This window comes from Maylandia zebra, linkage group LG6 (assembly GCF_041146795.1).
Source record: "Maylandia zebra isolate NMK-2024a linkage group LG6, Mzebra_GT3a, whole genome shotgun sequence".
Classification (NCBI taxonomy): Eukaryota; Metazoa; Chordata; class Actinopteri; order Cichliformes; family Cichlidae; genus Maylandia; species Maylandia zebra.
Window position 1 is genome coordinate 43921411 of NC_135172.1, and position 24212 is coordinate 43945622.

Here is a 24212-nt window from a genome sequence, read left to right on the forward strand (position 1 = left end):
GAAGGCTGAGTCTGCCAGAGAGAAGAGAAGACATGGATGCAGCATCACCTCTGCTGGACACGCAGCGGCGGCTGAGGACCGCCTACTGTGAACCGCGTCATCATTACAGCCTCACAACGAACAACACACACACACACACACACACCTTAGGCAGTGAGGTCCTGGAGCCTGAGCTCTGCGTCGTCATGGTGAGGACGGTGGTGATGCCCAGGGCCACGCGGGCCGGTGCGGCGTCCATGTTGATCCAGAAGGAGACCCAGGACAGGATGACGATGAGCAGGGAGGGGATGTACATCTGGATCAGGTAGTAGCCCATCTGACGCTCCAGGTGGAAGCGCACCTCGATGCAGGTGAACTTTCCTGTGACAAAGGAGCGACAGTCACAAACCTGCAGACAGGAAAACTTCAACATAGGCTTTGGCATGAGCGACGGGGGCGAGAGGATACTCCCACCTCGTAGCCGACTCGCTAGCAGCATGGCCGCTTCACCTGTCCCTCGGCCTCCTTTAGCAGTAATGATACTTGTAACATATGTGTACCTGGGGCTTCTGTTTAAGACACCACCAACTTGTTCATGTGTCTAACCGCTTTTACCCACTCGGCGACACACCCGCCGCGGGTCAAACTCTGACTCTGTTCTGCCAAAACAATGTGGGACTCTGTAGTTTTCTCTGGTCCCCTCCCCAATCAGACCAGGAGTGACATGTTTAGCCGCATGTTCTCCTTAAACTGCTGGCTGTCTGAGTGGTGTCCCAGAAACGATGTGGGCTTCATAGATAATTGGCAAACCTTCTGGAGGAAACCTGGTCTTGTTAGGAGAGACGGCATCCATCCCACTTTGGATGGAGCAGCTCTCATTTCTAGAAACATGGACAAGTTTATTAAACCCCCCAAAATATGACTATCCAGAGTTGGGACCAGGAAGCAGAGCTGCAGTCTTACACGCCTCTCTGCAGCTTCTCTCCTCCTGCTACCCCCCAAAAACCCATCTCCATAGAGACTGTGTCAGCTCCCAAACAGACAAAGAACAAACTAAAAACCAGCAACAAACAACTTAAACATAAACAATCACAAAGAAAGAACAATACAGTATCCACATCTGAACCAAAGAGTAAAACAGTGAAATGTGGATTATTAAATATTAGGTCTCTCTCCTCCAAGTCTCTGTTAGTACATGACTTAATAATTGATCAACAAATCGATTTACTCGATTAGCCTGCACTTGGCTCTCGCTCTGCAGGCCTACTTGTTGTTCCTAGAGTATTTAAAAGTAGAATGGGAGGCAGAGCCTTCAGTTTTCAGGCCCCTCTTCTGTGGAACCAGCTTCCAGTTTGGATTCAGGAGACAGACACTATCTCTACTTTCAAGATTAGGCTTCAAACTTTCCTTTTTGCTAAAGCATATAGTTAGGGCTGGACCAGGTGACCCTGAATCCTCCCTTAGTTATGCTGCAATAGACGTAGGCTGCCGGGGGATTCCCATGATGCATTGAGTTTTTCCTTTCCAGTCACCTTTCTCACTCACTATGTGTTAACAGACCTCTCTGCATTGAATCATATCTGTTATTAACCTCTGTCTCTCTTCCACAGCATGTCTTTATCCTGTCTTCCTTCTCTCACCCCAACCAATCACAGCAGATGGCCCCGCCCCTCCCTGAGCCTGGTTCTGCTGGAGGTTTCTTCCTGTTAAAAGGGAGTTTTTCCTTCCCACTGTCGCCAAAGTGATTGCTCATAGGGGCTCATATGATTGTTGGGTTTTTTTCTGTATGTGTTATTGTAGGGTCGACCTTACAGTATAAAGCTCCTAGAGGTGACTGTTGTTGTGATTTGGCGCTGTGTAAATAAAGCTGAATTGAATTGAACTCGTATAGTAAACTTCCAAATTTTGGTCCCTACAAACATATGTGTACACACACACACACACACACACGCACACACGCACACGCACGCACACACACACACACACGCACACGCACGCACACACACACACACACACACACGCACACACACACACACACACACACACACACACGCACACACACACACACACACACACACTACATCCATGTCTGGTCAGGACCTGCTTTGTCAGTCGGTTTGTTTCTCCCTCACTTTGTTTTTCGACTCGATCCTTGGAGCACAAACGTGACGGATGAAACGTGGCAACCGTTTCATTGTGTGTGCATCTTACCTGCATCCTGATGCTTACGGCAGTGTGTGTGTGTTACCTGTGTTGTAGTGCTTGGTGCAGTATCGGAGGTCTGATTCATCTTTGAGGATGAACTGTGGGAGCGTGAGGCCGTCGGCCACTTGAACAGGTCCGTTCTCCTGCCACTCAAAGATCAGGTCGTTCATGGTGTAGCCGACTGAAACACAGAAATTATGAGAGACAAAAGATTTAAAAAAGGCCACAGAGCACAAGTCTGTGTGTAGTTTGACCATCTTTTGTTCAGATTGTGTCGACTTGTGTTCGCACTCTTGTGTCTGCAGACTGTCGGTGTTTCAGGGCAGCAGGCACGTTTTCCTTCCTCGTGGGGCCCGCACTACGACAGATGCTGAACACACCCAGGGTCTCCATTTATGCAGCTTCAGTGTTTTTAATGTTTTTATTGTTTTTAAATGTGCATCTCTGTGTCGGCATCGTTTCCTCAGTGGTCCTCGGTCTCTGTGTTTCAGCATCACTGTGTTTTTGGTTATTTCCTGTTTTATTTTGAAGGGTACTTTTCTCTCGTGTCTTGTTCTGATTTTTCCCCCTTTGTGACCGTCTGCTGTGTTTTCACCTGTGTCGGCTCACCTGTGCCTCACATGGTAACTGGCCTGGTTCTTGCTCTGTACAACATGCCTCATTTACACGAGCACGATGATTCGTAAATCTCAGATTTTTTCACAACCCAACATAAAAAAAACATCAAATGTTTAAAGTGAAAAAACTATGAGCTCATTTTGAGTTTGGGGGCAGCAACACGTCTCTAAAAGATCTGCAGGGCTGCAACAAGAAGCTGGAAAAGTAGTTCGGACGAGAAAGAAAAAGCTGGAGGAACACTGAGCTGCTAATCAGGCTGTCAGCAGGTCAGTCACATGATCGGGTATAAAAAGAGCGTCTCAGAGGGCCAGAAGTTCTCAGAAACTGCATCCACAAACTGGTTTTCAGAACGATGCTCCTCACTGTGAACATCTCATCGTCATCATGTGGAGGAATCTCTGTGCGCAGAGAAGAAGCCAGATGTGACCGGCGCCATCTCCTCTGGACCAAAGCTCCTTTAAAACTGATCTGAGGTCAGACTCATCCAAACATGGACGCCGCATCCTCGGACTGAAGAGGAGAGCATCCAGCTCATTATCAGCGCTCAGGTCAACGCCTGCAGCTCTGATGTTTAGGGGGCGTGCCTGTGGGACTCACAGCTGGCACATCTGGATACCAAAAAAAGGAGGAAGCAGAGCGAGGACTGCTGAGCTGTGAAAGTCCAGCAGCTGCTCTCCGCAGCTCGCAGACGCTCTCAGACTGATGTTCGAGGACGACGTTTGCGGATCGCTGCAGCCTGTTCTTGTGTCAGCCCTGATTTCCGGCTCTGTTTAGCTTCCTTAGTTTTCCCATCTTTAGGACTCGTGCATCTCATTGGTGCGTCCCGTCCTCAGCACACAGGACACTGGATGTTTTTAGATAGAGCTCACGGCCAAACGCACCACCAGCACAGATATCACCACACACATCAGAGAGGCACTGCAACGTGCCCGAGGACGGGCCAGAGATGGCTGGATGATGCAGGAGGCTTGATGTTAATGCAAACAGATGCCGTGATATTATTCTTGTTTTCACACATGCGTCTTATATCCAGCTTTCAGTGGCCCCTCTTCTTCTGTGTCCGGGTGAAGGCAGAGGGAGAGCGGAAGCCACGTATGAATGCGTGCGGTCGGAGCGCTGCGGGGCTCTTCGGCGAGCGCAGGAAGCAGCTGGTATGTGCTGGTGCAAGCCTGCAGCCATGCACAGAAAGAATGAGTTCATCCTGCTTCTTAAGCTTCGGCTGAAAGTGCGTGAAAAGTGTTTGCATGTTAAAAAAGAGAAAAACAGAGGAGGCCTGCAGCCTTCCACACGAGCATCTGTGCTCGGCTCGGGATGCTTTTAAATCTTACGACGGCCTCCGGTGGCAGCGGCGGCCGTGACTGTCGACTCGCTGCACTTACAAGCTCGGCTGGTCCCGGACGCGACCTGAACAGGGTCAGGCTGCAACCACAGCCTCCAATTATGTTTCACGGAACGAGACATAAACCTGGACCGAGGACTTTCTGTCCTCGAACACGGACCACGTCACGACTCATTTCCTCTGCATGCCAGTATGTCCTGATGCGTCCTTATGGTTCGTCTGACATCAGGGAGCAGCAATGCAAATAATCTGTGCGTGTCTGTGTGTGCGTGTGCTTACGTCTCAGTGTGTGTGTGTTTCTATGTGTGTGTATGTGGGTCAGAGAGGACTGGAACTACCAGTGAAGATGAATAAGCTCTTCGAGGGCTGTGTCCCTGAGGCCAGGCCTCTGATTGGGCAGACGATGGATTCGTCATCATAACTGTATCAACATCATTAAACACGACTGCTTCCTTAAAAAGATATGCTGCTAAAATATGTTCCCATGGAGGGAGACTAAATATACTTCAGGATGGATGAATGAATCTCTTCTTCATCCAGCTTTCTGGAGCATCATCCGCACGACATCAACAGATTCTGAAATCATGGTATTGTTTGCAGCACGGACTTCCTGCATGTGCAGGCAGCACACGTCTGAACAGAAGCAGCGTGCTACATATTCAGAGTCACGCACCGAGCCTCTGTGGGCGCGGAGACGGATCGGAGGAGACGTATCGCTGGGATATGGAATATACATGTTCACGCGGAGCGGAAACACGACAGGCGGCGGCGGGCGGGGGGCTGCTGTATGTTTAAGCACACAGCTTTAACCCGAGGAACTTCCCTCTCCATGACAGAAGTCTTAATCCACACTCGGGCTGCTTTTATCTGTCTGTGAGGGGGGGGGGATTTAAACATTATCTACACGGATCAGAGTTTTAATCTCATTCTGAGCCTCGCTGGGAATGACTGCCGCTGTAATTAGCTCCTGTCTATCTCTGCAAATTCACAGCGGCCCAGAGCCGCAGCCTCTGAAGCATCTCCCATCAGCTGGTCAGAAAGTTTAGCTGATCCAGCCGCAGCACACGTCTGCTTCAGAATCAAGGCGACGGCCGGCAGGAGAGCAGACCCTGCTAACAGCTCCCCAAATGGCTCTTTAAATGTCAGCTGCATTTTGGCTCATGGTCCATTTAAGGTGGACTGTGACCAAGTAGAAACCCATCCCATCACGGACGCTGTGTCCTCTGGACTGAGGATGAGGAACCATCTGGCTTACTGTCAGTTCAAAGATGGTCCTCCAGATGGTAAAGAGGGAGGGGTGCAGTAGTCCACATGGCAGGGGGAACTTGTTCATCCATGGAGCAAACAGGCTCTTTAAATGTCAGCTGCATTCTGGCACCAAGAAAGCGATCTGTTAGTGTTTTCCTGTATTCGTGTAGGGATTCATCTCCCACCGAGGAAACCTTCAAAATGTGTCGCAGGCGAGTTCAGAGTTTGTTCTGTGGACGTGTGAGGGTTGGTGTGACACAGGAGGATGCTGGGATAGAGAGAGAGATGCAGGCAGGTGAAGAAGAAGCATCTCCGCGTACGTATGAACACACGTGTGGCAGAACGACACGGCTTGTCAGCTGCAGTTTGGCTGCTGATGTGAAGACGAGGACTCTGTTTTCCCAGGTGTGCCTGAAGGAGTCGCGGGGCACAGCTGCAACAACGAGCTTGACTTGGAGTCAAAGACCCCGCCCCATCACCAGCCGCCCTGTCGTGTTGTGACCATAAATTTTAAATGTTCACATGTGACCGAGTCGCAGCTCCTCGATGATGCATCCTTCTCTGCACCTTGACCATAACATTGCATCTCCTGCAGTTTTGCATTGACGGTGGATATTTAACTGCCCTTCTAATTGTTGGTGGTGTAGTGGTTAGCACATTTACCCGGCAAGCTCAAGTCACCGGTTTGATTCCAGGTAGTGACACTAATCGCATCAGATGTAAAAACGCTGCCAAACCAAAAATCTGGAGCTGAAAAGAGCTTCTTTGTAATTAAGAACGGAGCTCAATGGCTCACAGCCTGAATGAAAGGTGTTTCTTAACCCTTTAACCCAGGGGTGTCCAACTCCAGGCCTTGAGGGCCGGTGTCCAACTCCAGGCCTCGAGGGCCGGTGTCCTGCAGGTTTAGATGTGTCCGTGATCCAACACAGCTGATTTAAACGGCTAAATGACCTCCTCAACATGTCTTGAAGTTCTCCAGAGGCCTGGTAATGAACTAATCATGTGATTCAGGTGTGAAGACCCAGGGTGAGATCTAAAACCTGTAGGACACCGGCCCTCGAGGCCTGGAGTTACCCACGCCTGCTTGAAACCCTTTCCGTCACCGGCGACAGGTTAGGGTTTAAAGGGTTAAAGACACACTGTACATCGTTCATACTGAAAGTGCTGCGAGTGTGTACAGTCATGCAGTACTTACAGCTCTCCAGCTGCATGATGCACGTCTGAACATCCATCGGGAAGTTTTTTAGATCCATGGGACACGACAGAGTTAACGTTAGCCTGAAAAGAAAGAGAGGAGACACTGAAGACCGAGACCGTGGGTTCAAAGTCACAGACATCGTAACATGTCAGTTTATATCAATGTGCCACCTGCACTGTTGGAACCAAGAGGATACCCGATAATATCAGACTTTATACATCAAAATATTCAGAAACGAGATCCCACTCTGACAAACTTACAGAACCACTGTCAGCATCTAATGTTTAAATCCTAAAGCAGGCACATGAAGACCTTCTCTCTTTGACTCACGATGGACATAAAAAGTTCCACTAAACCCAAAAATGAAGAATAAATGTTTAATCGGAGCTCATATTATAACATTTGCAAGTCAGATTAGTTAAATGAATAAATGCGGTCCAGTGTTTAAACGCGACGAGCTAGCAGTGAGAAAACAGTGTGAGGCCAGAGGACATGTGGCGAGGCAGCAGCGAGCTCAAATCAGAACATTTCTGAAGATCAGCCTAAAACTGCTCCAAAGTTTGGACCTGTTCATTAACTAACCTGTAAAGCACTTTACTTTCACATATCAAAGACTTACATTTAGCACCATGAAGTCTGAGGCGATGGACTTAAACCCAACAACAGGAAGATATTCTAAACATTTTTATATCAGTGACCTGATTAAATAGACACGACTGCAGACGTGCATATATTCATTCTGCAGATGCGTCTTCCTCGGTATCTCAGAGTTCGCTACGTGCCTCTGGCTATGAAAGCATGCATGCATGTATGTACACTGCACACGGATCCTTGGTTTCACGCATAAAGGAGCTTGTACCTTCAAATTACAGGAAATAAACAGAAGTCAGAGTGACATGACTCCATGTGTCACGAAGGTTTTTCTTAACCGTGCTGCTGCTCACCTTATAGAGTACAAAACATTGCCGTTCTTGAATATCCTGAGCAGTTTGTTGTCTGTGGTGACTTCGTGGAAGTGGGCTCCCTTCTCGTTGGCGAAGAACAGATCCGGTTTCCATATGGAGTCTAACATAGAGGGATCCAGGTCCAGAGAGTCATCGGGGTATTCGGAATACGCCAGCCTGGGATCGTTCCACTGCTGACGGAGGAAGATGTTCACTCGGTAGTCCTGCAGACACACAACATAACACGACTAAGTCACACATAGAGAAGCACATGCGACTGTCAGAAACGTAAAAATAAATAACCACAGAGATCATTTACACGAGAACAGGAGGAGAAACTATACAGTTGTCCCTCGTGACCACGTGGAAACCATCCTGTGGCCTGACTGACTGGAAATCAAGGATACCGCGTTCTCCAGACTGATGAGGAGGCGAACATCCAGCTTGTTATCAGGTCAAAGATAACAGGGAAGACGTTAGTCCACGTCCACGAAGCCCCATCAAAGCTCTGATGCTCTGAAGGCAGCTGATGGAATCTTTTTTCAGCGAGAGACTCAAATCCAACAGCGAGTGAGTCTATAGAGTCTAAACTGGCCTGCAGCGCAGACCTTTCACACACTGACGTGTTAGGGAATGAAAAGCATGACAAAGGAGGCCCTGCATATTGTTGCATTTCCCCTGACACACAGATATGCATGCTCGTGTTGTCTGAACAGGACAAGTTCCCTGAACATGTTCTCACAGGGCGGATATAAATTGGGCTACGTGTCGTTTCACAGAAGTCCTGGAACCTGATTCGTATACTCAATCACTGAACCCGTCATATTTTTATCCTGACTGAAAGGCTTGAGGTGTACACAGATGAGACAGAGGCCTGTAATCAATTATAGACCTGTGCATCAGCTGTGCTGGAGGATAGCGTGATGCAAACATGTCAGTGAACACGTGTTCATGCACAGGCACACCTTATAGGCGGCTGACGCCTCGTTACTCCCATCAGTATACGCAGGCATGAGCGTGCAGCAATGTGACTGCTTCAGCCTTGAAGGGTCCTCGAGGCGACTCCTTTCTTACAGCTCAGTCGAAGCGCAAAAACAGCAGCAGCAACAAGTTATATTTTTAATGCTTTGGACAGGAAGTAGCGTTGCCCTGTTTGCTGCTGTGAAGACTCAGAGATGATAGTTGGAGTGACTACAGGGGCCACAGCTTGGTTCAGTGTGTTTGTACAGATGGATGTAAATCAAGTTCCTGTAAGGAATCCCACAGGGCTCAATTTTAGGCCCTGTTTTATTTCCATGTCTACAGCTAAAGTGCACCTTTAAACAGATGGCGCCACACTCGACTGGGCTCCAGCCAGCCTACCTAGAGATGAAAGAAGTAAAAGTAAATGAAAAATGGTCTTTGAAGGAACGGTGAAAAGAATGGGCAAATTCATCAAGTCAAACCATCACATCCTTTACTCTGTGACTCACAAACTCTTATGTGACATCGTTAATCTTCCAGAGACATCTGATCACAGCAGGGATCCCATGGAAGCATTAAAAATATATAAGATAACTAATTCATTATCAACAACCATATTTCTTGGGTTGGGTATCAACACCAACAACGACTGCATCAGGCAATATAAAAGAAGGAGCTGGGGTGGACGTGGGTTGCAAAGTGGCTTGCAGGGAGGTGTGCAGCAGCTTTGGAGAGGCTAAAGCAGTTTGGTCAATCTGATATCCTTGTGTCAGTGTTGTTTATGCACCAACATTGGATCTGACCAATCACCTGCAGATGTCCACTCAGGAAAGAAAATCTAACAAAGAGGGTGGTTAGGGTGTGACTGTGTTTCCATGTCCCAGAACTATGGCATCACTACAGTGTGATTGGTCACTTTAACCTGGACCAACATCAGTGATGATGATCCAGGAACAACACCAACACGACGACATCAGATCAAGTTGTTCAGCTGAGCACTCAGATCAGCTGATCTGCTGGGATAACAGCTGGAGACCCCACAGGGGAGTTTGCATGACTCAGCAGGATCCTTCCTCTTTTCCTAAGGACGCAGTTTAGTGAAGGAACCAGCTCCATTTGTCTGTTGGAGGATTTTTTTGGAAGGTTTAACGCTCCACGAGGATAAGAGCAGCACAGCCATCTGCAGGAAACACGACTGTTTGGTCCCTCGATGGTGAAGCGAGTGCCCCGATGACACTATCACTCCAATGCACGACAGCTCCATAGAAAATTCCCAGAATGCACTGTAAAAGGCAGTGAGCATCACCGCTCGCCGTGCTCACTGAGTGGAAGTGACATCACTGCTCTTCCACTTCAGCAGAGCTCGGGCGGAGCTGGAGTCGCTGTGCAGCGAGCGCACATGTGGCTGATGAAACTAACTCAAGCAGCGTCGATGCTTCTGAACGCGCTGCTTTTATTTCACGAGCTGCGACTTCTCCTCAGACGTGTCGCAGGGCCCAAACCCACAACAGCCCTGCCACAGCTTCAGCTTAGACATTTCAGATCGTTGTGTAGCCTACCGACATACAACAGGAGGGCAAGGTGCACCTAAGTGAAACCCAGATCAGACCCCCACTGTAGGACAGCAGAGTAAGAAGGTGGATAAAAGTGGAGCGAGGGCAGAGCTGTGCGGATATTACATTTCACAGGTGACTTATTCTGCACCGCTGCATCACATTTGCAGTCGTAGGAGAGCGAACGTCATGATCACGGCTCCCAGGGAGTCATGTTGCAGATTCATTGGTGTCTCAGCGCTCACTGACGCAGGACTCAGGAAATACTATTCACTGTGCAGCGATGCAGTGGCTGACCCGGGGCGATCCTGCACGCTCTCACACTCCTGATCTCTGCTGGCAGCCAGAGAGTCCTGCATCTGTTCAGCTATCAATTATTTTAGCTTTCACGCAGTATTTGCACCATGCGTGAAACACAGAACCTTTCTTTCATAGTCCTGTTTCAAAATCCTTCCCGGTACACACTCGCCCCATGCTTTAAGTATTTACTGCAGTCTAATGAAGGAGAGGGGAGGGTAAACAAATGCAACACATTAGTTTGAGTTTGCATTTTTTTAAATGCTTCAAAACGGATCAAATAATGAGCAGTACACAGCAAATTCAAAAGTGTTAAATGTTTTGGTGTTAGTAGTCTTCTTGCAAAAGTAGAGTTAATTTTACTCTAAGCAGAGTCACATTCTTTTAATGTAACTCTGAGGTGTAAAATGATAGTAGTTAAAATCGAGTGTTAAAAATGAGTGTTTCTCTGTCAAATCTTGAGGTGTTACAATGGAAACATTAACTCTTGACCTCTTAACTCTGAACTCCTACAGGGGCTATGACACCAACAGAGTAAATTCACAGACTCCGCCCCCAGCACGGCTCCAATCGAAGCTGAAGTGAAGCCGTTTCAGAACATTTTGCTCTACATATTTGAGTTGTTTGCCATGCTTGGTAAGTCATTTTTTCAAAGATTGTTTCAATTATTATTATGAGCTTTTACTTCTGTGGCTCTTTGGAGTTGAGACAAAGCTGTGTGAAAGGCATTAGCCATGTTGCTTGGTGATAGCATAATACTCTGTTTTAGCTAGCTGAAAGGTATTGTTTGCGGGCAAATACCACAGCCTTGAAAAAAAGCTTGCATGTGAATTTTCAGTCAAACTTTTGGTCAAATACACCTAAAACAATGTGTAGAATGTGAAATGTTGGTATAATGGTGCTACTTGAAGCCTGAAAACGATCGCCCATAAAAAAAAACGAGCAAACAGCAGTAGCAGACGTCCTGACTGGATTCTACGTTAGCATAGATCCCTCCAGAGTTTTGTGCACACGGTTTAGGTAAAAATGAAAAAGGTTGAGGTTTTACATTTAGTTCAGTATTACCTGTTGCCTGTGTCCTTGTCTTTTGGGAAAATACTTTACACAAGTAATGGCTCAAAGAGGATTCCTTTTTTTTGCTGTGCTGCAATTGATTACCGGATTATTTGTGCCATTAATTAGTGTCAACTAATTTTTATTCAATCTCCGCACAGGATATGCTTGTGAAGATGGAATATGGGGGAGAGCAGAAGTGCGTTGCAGTTCCACAAAGGGATGAATGAAGGACATGCATATTGTATTGAAGAAATAAGTGATGAGATGCTGTTATTTGCATTTACCATGTCAGACCTTTTGATAAACAAAATTCTAATGAAAGTGAGAACATGTATACTGTTACATCTTTCAGAAAATGTTTTGAAATTGTGGTGCACAGTTCAGAATAAATGTTTTTCAAAAACCATTGCATCTTTTTAGTAAATGTTTATTTCCAAAAGAAATTTCTAGAAGGTCAGAACAGTAAAATTCCCGCTTTTTAGAATGAATTAGAAGATAACTCTTACGTAGTTAAACTAAAATACTCTTTGAGAGTTAATATATAAACTCTTAACACTAAGTGTTAAATTATCAACTCCAGACAGATTTGGTGTTTAACACTAAATCAGAGTTAACGTACCAACTCTCCAAAAAGAGTTAAATTAACACTCTCTGGTGTGGACCCATATAGACACTTTAATAGTGTTGAAATCAAATCTGACAGTGTTAATTTGGACATGCTGGATTTGCTGTGTAGTAGTGTTAGTCCGCTGTAAATGTGTCGGCTGTTGTCACGAATCACAGGAAAATTCCCAGAGGACGTTGTTCTCATCGCGTGTTTAAGCTCACTGCTTTGGTTTCTCTGAGACTGAAATGTGCAAACATACATGGAAATGCAGCAAATCAGGCAAAAGCAGTGTGTGTCCAAGTCTAACGAGCTGTAAAGTGAGCGTTTGGTGTGAACACCTTTATCCTTCAGCACAGACTGAACTCTGAGTATCTCCAGGAAAAGTTCTTCAGGCTTCTTGAAGGACATTCAAAGCATTTCTTTAGGTGTTCCTGCCTTTAGCGCTGCTGCTCCAGCACCACCTCTGGTCCCAGAGCTCCGTCCACAGTCCTTGCTTCAGATATTTAAGAAATGTGGTGCGATCGGCTAATAATTCAAACATTTTAAAACCAATAATCCTGGGCATATTTAAAAGGACAAAGCACATGTGCTCCCTTTGTCCACACAGTCATCTGTCTGCGACAGCAGGGAGCTGCTCTGAGTGAAATCTTCACCCAACCAACAGGTAACAGAAGCTACGTCCACCCGTCCACCTCTGCAGCCAGCACACCCACTGGAAACGCATGCTTAAGATAAGCTGTGGGTGTTTACTGCACCCAAGCGACCAAAACTGAAGCATTCAAGCACATTAAGGGGTCGGCTGTAAACCGACGCACAGGTGCACAAAAACCTTCTCACACAGGGTTTAACTGAAAAAGGTTCCAGTGAGGACAACCATCATCATGTCTCTCTGTGCAGACACGCACACACACACACACACACACACACACACGCACACACACACACACACACACACACACACTGTGGATTAAAGAGGATGGAGAGACTGAGTGAACAAATAAAAAACTGTTTAACAAAAGTAAATCTGTTTATCAGAGATAGTGTGGAGCCGAGTGAGCCAACCTGGCTCTAAGCCCTGTGTGTGTGTGTGTGTGTGTGCGTGCGTGCGTGCGTGCGTGCGTGTGTGTGTGTGTGTGTGTGCGTGCGTGCGTGCGTGTGTGTGTGTGTGTGTGTGAGTGTGTGCGTGTGTGTGCGCACGTACAGTATGTGTGGTACTGTGTGTTAAAAAAATCACTCTGGAGCTCTGATCCTCTGTCTGATGTGATGCTAAAACTGTTTTGGGGGAAAAGTGTGTTAAACAAAGAAAAGATGTTACAAACACTGACTCGTTGCCATTAAACTGATGTTTCTCTGAAAGGTACTTTTTATAAATTCCTGCATTTAAAATCGTTTAAACCCTAAAAATGAACTAAAGCTGCTAAAAGAATGTGAGCTTTGACTTTTTGTCCAGGACTTGAAGACACATCAGCTGAAGTTAAACTGGTGCTGACCCGGGCATTTTTAGCAAATAGTACCACATATTTTTATTTATTAAAGGTGTGTTTATAATTTCATAACTCCAAAATAGATGTTTTCATGAATATAAGAGTGCTTATTAAGAGTTTTCATGTTTAAAGATTGATTGGCTGTACTGATCGGTGGGGTGTACGTGTGTCAGATCTCTATCAGACCTCCACAGCCCCTCGGATGGATGAGTGCTACATCAGGACATGTTTGATGTGCTTCTAGGATTCCTGACAGCGTGCCCTTTAAGATGTGAACAATTATTATTGTTGTTGTTGCAGCTATTATTTCTGAAGTAGCTTTACTCTTTTTTCCACACAAATCATTTCCATCTTATCTGCTCTGCATAGTTTGCTTTTACCTATATTTGGTACTCATTCATCCACCCATCATCCATCCATCCATCCATCCATCATCCATCCATCCATCCATCCATCCATCCATCCATCCATCCATCATCCATCCATCCATCCATCCATCCATCCATCCATCCATCATCCATCCATCCATCCATCCATCATCATCCATCCATCCATCCATCCATCATCCATCAATCCATCCATCCATCCATCATCATCCATGCATCATCCATCCATCCATCCATCCATCATCATCCATCCATCCATCCATCATCCATCCATCATCATCATCATCCATCCATCCATCCATCCATCATCCATCAATCCATCCATCCATCCATCCATCATCATCCATCCATCCATGCATCATCCATCCATCCATCCATCCATCATCATCCATCATCCATCCATCCATCCATCATCCATCCATCCATCATCATCCATCCATCCATCCATCCATCCATCATCATCCATCCATCCATCCATCATCCATCCATCATCATCATCCATCCATCCATCCATCCATCATCCATCAATCCATCCATCCATCCATCATCATCCATCCATCCATCCATGCATCATCCATCCATCCATCCATCATCATCCATCATCCATCCATCCATCCATCATCCATCCATCCATCATCATCCATCCATCCACCCATCATCCATCCATCCATCATCATCCATCCATCCATCCATCCATCATCATCCATCTTCCATCATCCATCCATCCATCCATCCATCCATGCATCATCCATCCATCCATCCATCATCATCCATCATCCATCCACCCATCATCCATCCATCATCCATCCACCCATCATCCATCCATCATCCATCCATCCATCCATCATCCATCCATCCATCCATCCATCATCATCCATCCATCCATCCATCCATCCATCCATCCATCCATCATCCATCCATCCATCCATCCATCCATCCATCATCATCCATCCATCCATGCATCATCCATCCATCCATCCATCATCCATCCATCATCATCCATCCATCCATCCATCCATCATCATCCATCCATCCATCCATCCATCCATCCATCCATCATCCATCCATCCATCCATCCATCCATCCATCCATCCATCATCCATCCATCCATCCTCATCCATCCATCCATCCATCAATCATCATCCATCCATCCATCCATCCATCATGCATCCATCCATCCATCCATCAACCCAACCATCCATCCATCCATCATGCATCCATCAACCCATCCATCCATCCATTCTTTAAAGCTGTGCAGAGTCTTTGAGCAGGAAAAAGAATCTGGAGTCCTGGGACTGACGGACGGGCCAATTCAAAGTCCCGCTGAATGCTGCTGATCAGATCTGGGATTTAGTGGATTCAACAATGGATCGCACCAAAGTTTCATTAGAAATTAGGCTCTAGGAACAGCTGGGAAGTCTTCAATATTCAATAGCAAAAGAATACTGATATCAAGGAAAATGAGGCCTTAAAAATAGATATTATTCTTTGGTTATCATGTGTGAATAAGGACATTTTAGTAGTTTCAGTTTATCATACTAATAAATAGTAATATAGCTGTTGTTTTAAACAACTGTTTGACAGATTTCTAAAATATTTAAGTAATGGATGCATGCATGGATGGAAGGATGGATGGATGGATGGATGGATGATGGATGGATGGATGGATGATGGATGCATGATGGATGGATGGTTGGGTTGATGGATGGATGGATGGTTGGGTTGATGGATGGATGAATGGATGGATGGATGGATGGGGTGATGGATGCATGATGGATGGATGGATGGATGGATGGATGGGTTGATGGATGCATGATGGATGCATGATGGATGGATGGATGGATGGATGCATGCATGATGGATGGATGCATGATGGATGGATGGATGGATGATGGATGGATGGATGGATGGATGGATGGATGCATGATGGATGGATGGATGGATGATGGATGGATGGATGGATGGATGCATGCATGATGGATGGATGGATGGATGGATGGATGATGGATGGATGGATGGTGGATGGATGGATGCATGATGGATGGATGGATGATGATGGATGGATGGATGGATGGATGGATGATGGATGGTGGATGGATGGATGGTGGATGGATGGATGCATGATGGATGGATGGATGGATGGATGGATGGATGGATGGATGGATGATGGATGGATGATGGATGGATGGTGGATGGATGCATGATGGATGGATGGATGGATGGATGGATGATGGATGGATGGATGGATGGATGCATGATGGATGGATGGATCGATGGATGGATGGATAGATGGATGATGGATGGATGGATGGATGATGGATGGATGGATGGATGATGCATGGACGTCTGCTTTTACTCACACTGGAGACTTTGTCAGACTCTGATCTCTGCCTGAAGGTCAGCAGTGGACTTCCTTCTGTCTCTACTATTTAAATTCTTGAGTTTCCTGACATCTGCCTCCGTCAGCCTGCGTTTGCCGCCTCGTCCTCGGTGCATTCTCTAAGTACTCGTCTCTCCATCGACTCTGAAGTGTACTCGACCGCACAGCGAGGACACTTCATGTCTCACGCTGTTAGTCTCAGAGAGCGTCCAGCATCACGACGCGCTGTAACGTCCACCCTCTCCTTTACAGTCACTTCTCTTTTTACTGCTCGGAACAAGAGCGAGACGTCTCAACCTGAATTCATTATAAGTTTTCTTTAGTAATGAAAGACTATTTATCACTAATTCAACCACATTTTTATGCTTTTTTTAAATGCATGGAAACAACAGCAATAATTATATTTTAGAATCAAAAACATTATTTAGATTGACGAGTCTGGACATGCTCTTGGATCCACTGTTTCAGAAATATAAAGAGTGATTTCGGTAACTACCAATAATATTGATTTAGGGCAGCTGTGACATGTTTGATGAACTTTATTGACAGCGATCCAAAGACAAACTGGGCACTTTGGGTTCAGATGTACCGGTGCTGAAGGCCTACATGTTCCTAGAAATGCAGATGCTGAACTTTTCAGTATGAACGTGTTTACGGTCCTCATCAGTGCGATCACCGCCCTCCCAGTTTCTGCTCCAGTTATTGTTCTGGGGTTCTTAGCAGAGGTGGGCGTGTTCAGACGGTTAGCGCTCAGCTGTGTGAAAGGAGCGATGGTTGAATCCTGACCTGACGTATGGCTGCCCTGTCTTCTTCCTCTTTACGGATACCAGATTAAACTGTGCTTGACCACGCCCCCCATCAGCTGATTTTAGATCTAACGCTTTCACGTCCAGGGAGCGTGGTGTCCTAGCGCCACGTGTGAAGAGGACAGACGCGATAAAAGGTCTAGAAACTCAACGAGTCCACATAAAAAAATAAAAATGTGTTGATCAGAAGGTCACATATCACGGAGGTGGACAGTCTGGTTCTTGCCCCTGCTGTGAGGGTGGATGATGCTGTTATCTACCTGTTGCAGCGTGCTCAGTCTCACCTGGGTGGCACTGGTGGCTCGGTGCGAATCATGTTTTTTTAGTTTTCCAGTGTCTTCAATGTCCAACCACTTCCTAACACTCCAGCGACCCAAACATTGAATCATGCTCGCTGGTGACCCTGCAGAGGCTCGCTGTATTACTGGTGGGCAGGAGTCAGAGTGCAGAGAGCTGCTGAGGAGCTCGGTGGAGACGTCCATCAGAAATCACCTTCTCCTGAATGTCAGGAGGACAAAAGAGAACGTGGTCGCCTTCCAGAGGAAAACAACTGCGACTAACACTGTGAAAACATGGGTGAGGAGCTGGAACCATTACTGGCATCTGAGTCAGCTAAGGTCAGAGGTCACTGAACAAACTGCTCTCCATCAGGGAAAACATCACAGCTGCTCCCCTCCTCATGACCGAGGCAGCCACAGAGCTTCAATCATCCTCACTGCAATAAACCATACAGTGACAGGTGAACACACACACACACACACACACACACACACACACACACACACAGGGCTCCATCAGAGCAGCTCCCAGCGGTGCACAAAGCACTTAGACCTTGTCGCTTCAGTCATCCATCAGCTCGTCCATCCATCTTCCGAGAGCGCTCCGCGGATCTCGACCAGCTCTGCTCAGATGATTATGCAGGAACGCCACAGGAAGTGACCCGGTGTCAGAGCAGTTCAGACCACAGAAATATTTCATACCTTATATTTACAGATGTAAAGTCTCAGACATTTGTGGGTTTACAGGCGTCTAAAGCAAAGCTCCCTCGTTATAAACCCACAGAGACCGCCTCTGTGACGAGCACTTTAAAGCTGTTAACCAGATAAGCAGACAGTCCGATCACATGACCCCGTAGCAGCAGCAATCGGTGACAACGGGAAGGAAAAACTCCCTTTTGACAGGAAGAAACTCCAACAGTTGGAGTGAGGAGACGAGAAAAGGGGAGACACGGACAGATCAAAAAAGATGAAGGTTAATAACGTGAAAAACATGAGGTGTGAAAAGAAAAGCCCCGTGCATGATGGGTAGTCCCCCAGCGGCCTGAGCCTGTAGCAGCATAACTCAGGGCCACCTGTCAGCAGCCTGAAGGCTTTCAGGCAGTTTTTACATGACGAGGGATGAGAAAGGTTCAGCACTCTGTCCCACTCTGTTTCCTGTTTCCTGTTTCCTCTTCCTGCTTCTACTCTCTGAATATGTTTTCTGACTTTGAGCATCGTTTGTGTGCAGCGAGTCGTGATGTCACGGATGCTTTTAATGACAGACAAACCAAAATAAATATTAATACTACATTTGCAGAGTGAAGTTCTGAATATGCATTGTGTTTTAAGGGGAAAGAAATCACCATGGTTGTTGTAAATTTATGTCTTAGCTGATAAAGTATGAATGCACGACATCCTGGAAGAAATCACAGCTACTTTATTCCACCAGCGTCTCCTCGAGTGCACTCTTGTTTGTCCTGCCGCCGGGCGGGGGGACTCCTAACAGGGTGGGACAGCTCTGCAGCACTCCTAAATCCTGGAAGAGCTGGAGTGACTTTCACAGGTTACAAAACTGATGAAAAAATGCTTTTATTGCCTGAACGTCAGAGGCCACGTGCATCGCTCGGAGCATTCGGGGACATTCAAACAGTGTCGGTGCAGCGAGACCACGAAACCCGATCCTGGTCTGCAGCCGCGTTCGTGTGCGCGTATCGTATCGGTGTACAAAGCAGCTCGCGTGCATGGCGGACCGCCTTCACGTCACTTTAAAGTATTTGCTGTCAGACTCGGTAAATGCCCGCGGCGCACATCTGCTATTCCTGTCTGCTCGTCTGTCTCTTCTGATTTCTGTCTCTGTCTGCCTCGCTCTGTCATCGTCTCCACTCGTCACCGTGACTTCCTGTCTGCTCGCAGTTTGAAGCTTTTCTTTAACTGATTATTTGGCCTTTAAATACAGATTACAAGTTAACTACCATATACAATCCTCTTATCACACAACACTGTGCTGCACAGGAGCCGCACAGTTTTATGTTTTCTACGGTGGCCTTGAGCCGCAGATCTCCAGCTCTCCTTCTTTGGACATCAGCTACTTGAAAATACGCTCCGTGTGCAGGCAGACGTGGACATCTGCAGAACACAAAACAGCTTTATCGCTGAACAGAAACCAGGAACTGCACTGAGCAGAAATCACAGGAAACGAAACAGACGGGACACACAGCTGGAACACACCTGAGAACTCAGGTGAACTAAATCTAACTAACGACACAGAACAAGCGTGACACCAGGACCGGGGACAGAGACTGAAGACAGACGGATGCAGAGCTCAGACGGACGACAACAGGGAGCCTAACGGAAGCCTCTGATTGGCAGAGGCTTGGTGTTTCACAAAGCGCCAGTGCAGTGAAAGCAACCCTGCAGAGCCCGGACCTCAGCATCACCGCAACAGGGTGGGATCATCCTGGCAGCGAGCGCAGCTCACAGTAATCACATCATCGGGAAGCGAAGCCAGCTCCCAGTGTTCCCAGCACGGACACAGACCTGCTCTGGTTAGTCACCGTCTCACAGAGAAAGCTCTGGTTGACACTGCAGCTCGTTTGATTGGACTTAAAACAATAAAAGCATCTTTTCTGAGTGAGACTCATGAATCCCGATTACACAGAGGCCTTCTGTGGGAGTCCTGACTGTGGCTGTGATTTGGTCCAGAGATGGATGTGATGAAGACGGGTCAAACATTTTTAGAGAACGATGACCTCTGACCTGTGACAGCGATCGTGGTTTGAGCGTGCACACTGAAAAATGACGCTGCCGTGCGTCATGGAGCATGACACCTCGCCGCGTTTCCTGTTCTCGGAATGAGAACATGCCGACAGTACTCACTAATCAGGAAGTAATGAAAGGCTTAAATTACTAATACTGCCCTCGGTGTGCGTTTGGTGATGTCTGAGCTGAATAAGCCCGACAGCTTCCTCTCCGTGCGCTGAGCGTTCGGCCCTGTGCACTCAAGTATTCTATCGAGCAGTCAAGGACGAACGGCGACTTTAACACACGCTGCAAAGTGCAGCAGCAACACCACCTGACGGTGTCCAGTGTTCCTGAGAGGTGGAGGAAGCTACAATATGTTTATGACTGCTTTACAAACATGAAGCTGTTACTCACCATGGTCGTCTCAGCAATGGAGCCAAAGCTGTTGATGAAAATGTTGCAGGAAACGTTGACGGGAGGACCTGCCGAGAGACAAGGACATGCGTCAGCTTCATCCTCCGCCCACCTCTTCCCTCCTGTGTGTGTTTGATTACAGGACTGGTTTGGGTGCACGTACACCAGTTCAGCCAGTAACAGTCAGTCTACGTCTGCTGTGTGTATGTGTGTGTGTGTGTGTGTGTGTGTGTGTGTGTATTCATATCTTTGTGGGGTCCTGGTCCCCACAAGTTTGAAGGCATCTTTTAGACTCTAAATGTGGTTTAGTGTCAGGGTTACAGTTACAGGTGATGGTTAGGTTCAGGGTTAGACGTTCTCACTAAGATATGAATACTCGACACGTGTGTGTGTTTACACATTATATATAGAGATACTAAAACGTTCCTTGAGCGTATGAAGGATTACGTGTTTTAAGTCGTGCCTGCAGCCGTTGAAACACAGCCGTGGGGCGAGCACCGCAGGTTTGGGCTGAACCATGAAGCATGCGTCCAGCACGTCTGCCTCCGTCTTAGCTGCACAGCAACGGGTGGAGGAATGTGTGAAAAGATCGCATGCCTGGGCCAACCAGTTGTGGTTTACATCCTGTCTGCTCTGATGTTCAGGAGCTTTGGAGGTTTTAGTGAAGCTTCTGAACATTTGTGCAAACGTTTGTCGCAGCACATACATTCATGTTCTCAGAAGTGCTTTTTTAAATCAAAGTCACTGTTTTTGTGTCAGATTTGCAGAAGTTTTTACGAGTTTTTATGTGCAGACACATAAAAACTCGTAAAGAGCGCAGGTGCGACTGCAGGAAGTTATGAAAGTCAAAGGAAAGACTTCGTGACTGAACAATCAGTGAGAAATAGTTTAGACTTCACATCAGTCTGAGGTTAGTTCAGACAGACCGAAGCTGTGGGACACGCCAGACACGAAATGCAGATTATTCTCATGTTTTTCTTCTTTTAGGCAGAAAGTGAATCATCAACATCGTTTTAAATCCAGTTTGCATTAAACTGTAAATTAATCTTTACTTCAACAGGAAGTCCCGCCTTCACCTCCATGTTCATGTCTCTGCAGATGTGTGTGATGTTCACATAGCAGAGAGGACGTTTGTGCTTCTCACTCATTCGTAGGCTCGACAGACTCTGACAGAGGATGAGCGTCCATGCGTGGAAACAAACACAAACACGCTCTCTGATTGGTGGAAATGTGCTCTCCAGTAATATTATTTATTCTCTTTGCAGCAGTCGCTGTTAGAACGGTTCTTGGATGAACTGATGTGGAACGCATGAATAAAATCAGGCGCTGTGTGTGTCCTAACGGTTGTGGCAGCTTGGTGTGTTTCTGCGTCTGAAGGAGGAGAAAGTGGAGGTGACATGGCTGCAGGTGTTTCATAATCAGTAATCATGAATGTTTAGCCGGCTTGCTGTGAAGCCGGAGCTGCAGACGTGGAGCTGATTCAAAGTTCAGTCACGAACGCCGGGAGCCGTCTGCATCAAGCGGCTCGGCCCGCCACGCGTCAGCACGTTTCCTCACAGGCCAAACGACTTCCTGCAGTAAACACGGACGTCTCTGTAGTTACCTTTGAAGTTCGGTCTGATCCGGGCGTCGTAGCCAGAAGTCCTCCCCATCAGTTTGTCCAGGAAGTCAGAGGGAGACATCGGGACCTGGCGTGTCCTCACAGCATGGTCCAGCTCCTTACATCGAGCCACGCTGTCACTGAAACACAGCACACGTAATGGTCACGGCATCGCCGCAGCACGAGGACTTTACTTCTCTGCCAACATTAAACGCTTACGTTATGAATCTGACTCCACTTTCAAATTCAAATTCAAATTTTATTTGTGACGTACACAGTCATACACAGTACGATATGTAGTGAAATGCTTGGACAACTGCTCGTGACCTAAAGAAAACAAAAAAGGAAAAGGCTATGAATAAGATAGGAAATAAATATGAAAAATTAAAAAGGGTAAATTTAACTAGGAAGGAATAGAATATAAATTAAGGTTAAAAATGAAATAACTGTACAACACAAATTAGAATGAAGGGTAAATTTAACTGGGAAGAATAAGATAAAGATAAATATATAAATTAAAGTTGAAAATAAAATAACTACAACAAAATACACAATATAGAACTATATAAGAATGTATGAAGAAATATAAATAAATATATACACAATAACAGCAGCTGTACAAGTATTAACTGGAAATGAAGAATATAGTGACCAGTGTTGTGCAAAACCAATGTCCAGAAAGTCCAGTGTGTGTGTAAGAACTGTATGTGTGGGTCAGTACTGTGTGGTGGTGTGATTGAGAGACCGTATCGCCTGCGGGAAGAAGCTCCTCCTCAGTCTCTCTGTGTTGGTCTTCAGGGAGCGGAATCGCTTTCCTGACCTCAGCAGAGAGAACAGTCTGTTGTTGGGATGGCTGAGGTCCTTCACCATCTTCCTGGCCTTGGTCCGGCACCGCCTGCTGTAGATTGAGTGCAGGTCAGGGAGCTCGGAGCGGATGGTGCGCTCAGCTGACCGCACAACCCTCTGTAGAGCTCGTCTGTCCTGCATGGTGCTGTTCCCGAACCAGGTTAAGATGTTTCCCGCCAGGATGCTCTCTATGGTGCACGAGTAAAAGTTCCTGAGCACCTTGGAGGGCAGTTGGAAGTCTCTCAAGCGTCTGAGGTGGTAGAGACGCTGTCGGGCCTTTTTCACCACGGTGTTGATGTGACAGGACCATGACAGGTCCTGCGTGATGTGAACTCTGAGGTATTTGAAGCTGTCCACTCTCTCCACTGGGCACTCGTTGATGACGGGGGTCTGGTAGTTCCTCTCCTGCTTAGTGCTGAAGTCCACTATCAGCTCCTTTGTCTTACTGACGTTTAGAAGGAGGTTGTTCCTCTGGCACCAGTTCTCCAGATTCCTAATCTCCTTCAGGTAGGCCGTCTCGTTGTTATCAGAGATCAGGCCCACCACGACGGTGTCGTCAGCAAACTTGATGATGGTGGTGGAGCTGGTAGTGGCCACACAGTCATATGTGTACAGAGAGTACAGCAGGGGGCTCAGAACACACCCACACTTATTGACACTCGATGAGCATTATACAGCAGATTCAAACACGCCGAGGACGACGCCTCCAAAAAGCTCCCTCCACAATAAAGTTCAATCATAATTCAGTGCATCACCGCAGCTGAACCGTGGGAGTCGCTGACCGTGTCACTTCTGATCAGCTTTCACATAAAAGCTCACATTTGTTCTCTGACCTTTGCAGGAAATGGTGGAAACCACAAGCTGTGGAGCGCTCTGAGCGTCTGCAGAGCGTGCACGAAAGGATCTGACCACTCTAACATCACGGACGAGTCTGCAGTGATGACACAGCAGCTGGTCCAGATGTGTTTGTGGGAATAAACCAATCAGGCGAGCCCAGAGTTAACATGTTTACAGCCTGATACAGGAGCAGACTAACGACAGCTTTGACCTGATCTTTGTTTTTAACTCAGTTTAGTTACTTTCAGTTTTAGTCTTTTTAAGTATTATTGTTTTTAGGACTTATCACAACAAAAAACAAACATCACGTCCATAAAATCATCATCGGTGAAGCTGTGACAGCAATTTTTACCACATGAAGAAAAACTAAAGGCAAAACTGTGCAACCCCAGAACAGCTGTAGTTAATCAGATAATCAGGCCCCATCTTATCTTAATGACCTTGTAGTACCAT

At 46.7% G+C, this 24212-nt stretch overlaps 1 protein-coding gene and 1 long non-coding RNA gene across 5 annotated transcripts in view; one reads left to right on the top strand and one right to left on the bottom strand.

The window, feature by feature from the left end:
* glra3 (glycine receptor, alpha 3) overlaps positions 1-24212 on the bottom strand; it is a 51200-nt gene that overhangs the window by 11777 nt on the left and 15211 nt on the right. For all 4 annotated transcript variants that reach the window (XM_076885432.1, XM_004538664.3, XM_004538665.4 and 1 more), the window contains 6 exons: positions 22080-22216; positions 20477-20544; positions 7532-7755; positions 6585-6667; positions 2228-2365; positions 146-360 (listed from right to left, as the gene is read on the bottom strand). In XM_076885432.1, coding sequence (XP_076741547.1) covers positions 146-360; positions 2228-2365; positions 6585-6667; positions 7532-7755; positions 20477-20544; positions 22080-22216 — 865 coding nt within the window. The remainder of the gene's footprint in view (positions 1-145; positions 361-2227; positions 2366-6584; positions 6668-7531; positions 7756-20476; positions 20545-22079; positions 22217-24212) is intronic.
* LOC143419113 (uncharacterized) lies at positions 10836-11806 on the top strand. Its single transcript, XR_013099090.1, has 2 exons — positions 10836-10980; positions 11559-11806. It is a non-coding gene; the product is annotated as an uncharacterized LOC143419113 (long non-coding RNA).